This window comes from Silene latifolia, chromosome 6, assembly GCF_048544455.1.
Source record: "Silene latifolia isolate original U9 population chromosome 6, ASM4854445v1, whole genome shotgun sequence".
Lineage (NCBI taxonomy): Eukaryota > Viridiplantae > Streptophyta > Magnoliopsida > Caryophyllales > Caryophyllaceae > Silene > Silene latifolia.
In genome coordinates this window covers 12150121-12155536 of record NC_133531.1, presented here as the reverse complement: position 1 = coordinate 12155536, position 5416 = coordinate 12150121, and the positions used below count along the sequence as shown (strand labels likewise).

Sequence of the window (5416 nt, the reverse complement as noted above, 5' to 3'; positions counted from 1 at the left end):
TTATACTCTCATTGATAAATCGGTTTTAGCAACTTCAACGATGTGACGAGGGATAGACTCGCCATCGAGGAACTTACTTTCACCCACAGTACAAGAATGAGCTAGCACATGAGCTGCTCGGTTAGAAGTTCTACGAATATAAGACCAGGCACTACTACAGATACAGGCTATAACAACGGTCAAAAACCGTTTTTATATAAAAAAGCGGACGTTGTTAAAGCGTCCGTTGTAAAAGGTTATAACAACGGTTGGTTTTCTTAAGGAAACCGTTGTTAAAAATATTAACAACGGTTTTAAGTATAAAAACCCGTTGTGGAAAGTGTGACTCAATTTTGGGGGGAAAGTTATAACAACGGGTTTTAATATAACAACCCGTTAACCCATTGTTATAACTAAAGACAACGGGTTGTTTGTAAATAACCGTTGTTGTTTGTTCTTAAAAAATTAAAAAAAATTAAATTAAATATTACTAGATGCATGCATAATTACGGCCCGTTAGAATTCCGATGCATGCATTATTACTGACATCACTGTACATATGAACGGATAATATGGAATGAGAAAGGTTAGTAATAAGATTTGAAGCAGCATTATTGAGAGATATGATGATGTATGGCACAACTTCCTAACATATATATTAATTAAAAAGCAACTCAACTCACACATTGCTTAGTATAAATACATTGCATTATCTCAACTAACATTTCCATTATCTCAATATATTCATCTCCAAACCCTAACTGCTAAAACAAACTCTACTTAATCTTTCAAAACAAACTCCAAAAACTCCAACAAAATGAATGATTTCATCCTTAAGACTCTTACCATGATCGAGAACAACAACAACTTCATCCGCCGGTTCCTCCATATTGAGGAAAGTTTCAGGAGCTACCTTGCGGATGCTCGATCCGCACTGAAGCACGCCAAAGAAGATGGCTTGACGGAGGAAAAAGAAGATTGCGGCTATATGACGATATAGCAACTGCTGAACGGAACCTCCAAATAGCCAAGGAGGAGAGGACGGATACGATAGAGCAGAATAAGATCCTCTATGAAAATATAAGAATTGCATTTTTATATATGTAATTTTTTTTTTAATTTATGTATTTATAAATAAATATATATATATATATATATATATATATATATATATATATATATATATATATATATATATATATATAATTATGTTTATCTTGCTTCTTCATCTTGCTTCTTCATTGTTTTACTAACTAATTATGCGAACAATACTTAAACAAATAACATAATGGTCGATAAAAACACATACATGCAAAAGAAATAAATAGAAAAAGAAAATAATGACGATGAAACTAACATAAAGGATGTGGCGAGATTTACCTGATAAATACAGAACGTAATAGACGATGAAATCAACAGTGACGGCGAGAAGAAGCGACGATGAGAAAGTGAGAAAGAGAGAAAGAGAGAAAGAGAATGTGTGTTTTGTGTTTGTTTGTCTGCTTTGTGTTTGTGTTTGTGTATTAAGTGTTGTGTTTTGTGGGTCACAGCAGAGACTTACATTTTGTGTGGTTTATAGTATGGAAGGTATTGACAACGGTTATTAAACAACAACCGTTGTGAAATATGTTTTAACAACGGTTGTAAAAAACACCCGTTGTTAAATAAGTTTTAACAACGGGTTTCAAAAATAACCGTTGTGATTACTTTTCACTAACTTTGCGCCAATTTTGCGCCAAATTATTAACAACGGTTGTGCATGTGTGACCCGTTGTTAAAACTAATAACAACGGTTTTTATAACCATACCCGTTGTAATTGATTTTAGTAAAATTCGCGCCATACATTCTACAACGTCTATTGTGATTTTCGTGAATAATCGTTGTTAAAGGGGCGTTGTAGTTGCCTGGATTTGTAGTAGTGAGGCTACGGAAGTAAAACCTACACACAAATTTAAAATATTACTAATAACCATATAAAAATCACTGCGCCCAGAACGACGACATTGAAGGGCTTCAATAACAGTCTTGCAATCACTCTCCACACGGACGCTTGTATGCTTTATTCTCTGAGCTTGTCGGAGCGCAATTAGAACTGCCTCTGCTTCCGCCACTCTTGCCTCATACTCCTCTCTACGACGTCCCTCCCATGCCCATAACAAACTCCCATTCTCATCCCGACATATCGCACTCAAACCCATTCCTTCACCCTCCTTGACACCCGCATCCACACTAATAAGAACCTCCCCTGGCACCACCCTTCTATTCCGCGCTCCAAGCTCCCTTCCCCTGAGGCTCCCCGGCTCAACCACATCCCACTGCTCCCCTCCATTCTCCATGCTTTTCAATTCACCCATAAGCCCCTTCACCCGCAGCACCACGTCCTCCACCCGTGCCACCCTATTCTCAAATACAACCTTATTACGCATCTCCCAAATCGCCCATACACCCGTAATAAACACCTCAACTTCCTCCCCATCGAGCTCTTCCAAAACATCCCCCACCCATTCCTTCACCCTCTCATATCCCCATATCGGTCTTAATTCCACTCCTAACCCCTCCCAAACCCCAGCCGTATATCCACACCCTCCCACAAAATGGAGGCAATTCTCGACATCATTCAAACAAACCGGACATATAACATCAATTTGCGACATCCGTGATGCTAAATTCCATTTCGTAGCAATTGCCTCACTACAAAATTGCCAAAAGAACATTTTGACCCGCGGCAACGTTCGAGAACGCCATATTTTCTTCCACAACCACCCACACTTAGCTCCATCCGACTGTCCCTCATCAATACCATAATCACCCATTAACGCCTTATATGCAGACCTTACAGTATACACCCCATCCTTTTCCAAATCCCACATCCAGTCGTCCTCCTCTCCATCCCCACCAATTCTAGTATTAAGTATACGTTGATGCTCAAACGGGTGAAAGAACTTACGAACCTTAGACATATCCCACGCACTACCTTCCGCATTCAGCAGCTCCGCAACCAAGAGCCCGTCATCAGCCCCAGCCAGCGGTGAGAGTACCATCCGCGTCTTAGTTGCAGCGATCCACGGGTCATACCAAACCCGAGTGCTCAGACCATTACCAATGCGCCTTCGTAACCCAACCATAAGAGCCTTCTTCGCCTCATAAATACCTCTCCAAGTGTAACTCGGATTTGCACCAAGCTCGGCCTTCATAAACGATCTATTAGGAAAATATTTACCTCCCAAAACGCGAACCATCAAGCATTCTCGATCAGTGATCATTCTCCAGGCCTGCTTGCCCAACAAAGCTAAATTAAACTCGTTGAAGCTTCGAAAACCCAACCCACCAAGACACTTCGGCTGACATAACTTTGCCCACGCAATCCACGGTATCTTCCTCTTACCATTTTCCGAGCCCCACCAGAATCGAGAAACTAATGATCGAAGTTCGTCACAAAAATTAGAAGGAAGCTTGAAGACACTCATAGCATAGGTTGGAATCGATTGGGCGACAGCCTTTATCAAAACATCCTTCCCTGCCTTCGATAATAGCATACCTTTCCATCCCAGTAACTTACGACACAGTTTATCTCTAATCACTCGATTAATAACCTGGTTAGAATGACCCACAATAGTCGGGAGCCCCAAATATTTATCATGCTCATCCACTGCTCGTACCCCTAACCAGCCCGCAATCTGCCCTCTTCTCGCAGCTTTGGTACATTTACTGAAGGAAACAGTAGTTTTATTATAGTTCACAAGCTGCCCTGACGCTTCCTCATACATAGCGAGAATCCCCTTAACCTTCCGGACCTCCACTTCCTTTGCTCGAACAAATAGAATACTATCGTCTGCAAACAACAAATGCGTAACCGTAGGTGCAGCCGGCGCCACTCTAATACCCCTAATCGAACCATCTTCAGCTGCTTTGCGAAGCTGTCCTGACAAGACCTCCGCACACAAAATAAATAGGTAAGGTGAAATAGAATCTCCTTGTCTAATCCCACGGCTTGGTACAAATTCTTCTGTAAGCATACCATTCACCTTTATAGAAAAGGTGACAGTTGAGACACACTTAATCACATTATCGACCCATCCAGCAGCAAACCCCATCCTGCGTAACACCCGCTCTAAAAAATACCATTCAACTCTATCATACGCTTTTGCCATATCCATTTTTAAAGCCATGTGGCCATCACCACTTCTATTATTCTTCATCTGGTGAAACAACTCAAAAGCAACCAAAATATTATCCGAAATCAATCTGCCCGGGGTGAAAGCAGATTGATTTTCAGACACAATATGACCAAGGAAACCTTTTATCCTATTAGCAAGAACCTTAGACACCAGTTTATATACGACATTACATAGACTAAAAGGCCTAAAATCAATGATTTTATCCGGTGCCTTCTTTTTTTTGTATTAAAACAATCTGAGTTCTGTTCAGGCCAGACGGAAATGGCTGACCCCAAAGAATAAGTAACACCGTCTTAATCACTAAAGGACCAACAATATGCCAATATGTTTAATAAAATAAAGCATTCATACCGTCAAGTCCTGGAGATTTAAGAGGATGCATTTGATTGAGTGCCGTAATAATCTCATCCTCTCTGTATTCCGCATTTAGAATATCATTCATTTCAGGTGTCACACGATCAGCTACCACATCAAAAATACTCTAATTCACTCTAGCACCATTTGACGAGAACAGCTGCTCAAAATAACCCTTCGCTACATTAGCAACCGTCTCTGTACCTTCATGAATACCACCGTGATCATACAAAAGCTTAGCAATATGATTTTTCTTTTTCCGTTGATCAGCTTTACGATGAAAGAAAGTGGTGTTTTTGTCACCACCCTTAAGCCATAAGGCCCTCGACCTCTGTCGCCAAAAAATCTCCTCTTGTCGCAATAAATCAGTTATTTCTTTCAGTAATTTCTTCCTTTCATTAAGCACCCTTCTCGATCGACAGCCCTCATTGATACGTTTGAGCCGTTTTCTTTTAGTATGTATGTCGCGAAGAATACTAACACCTTTCCACTCTTGCAGCTGCTTAGCACAATCCGAGATAACATCGATCAATTCCCCACTCCCAGTAGTCCAAGCTTCCCGGATAGTATCTTCACATCCATCCTCCCCTACCCAGATTTGCTCAAACCGAAAAAGTCTACCACCCCTGACTTCCCTATCCACCCGCGGCTGTAGCACAACTTTTATAGGAGCATGGTCCGACCATTCTCTATCCATGTGGACCAGCTTCGCTCTCGGAAACATATCAAACCATTTATCATTAGCCATAGCTCGATCAATCCTAGATTGCCGATTATCACTATCCACCTGGCCATTATCGTAAGTAAATTCATATCCCTCAAAGCCAACATCTCTAAGTCCACAATCATCAACTGCGTCTCTAAAATTATTCATCTGCCACTGAGGTCGTACACCCCCTTTCAT

General features: G+C 40.9%; 1 protein-coding gene across 1 annotated transcript; it reads right to left on the bottom strand.

Moving 5' to 3' along the window:
- Positions 1-5416, bottom strand: LOC141587518 (uncharacterized). The gene is made up of 4 exons (XM_074408999.1): positions 4649-5416; positions 1951-4299; positions 1337-1359; positions 1-130 (listed from the first exon to the last, which is right to left on the bottom strand). Exons 1-4 carry the CDS (start codon positions 5414-5416, stop codon positions 1-3), a joined length of 3270 nt encoding a protein of 1089 aa, XP_074265100.1.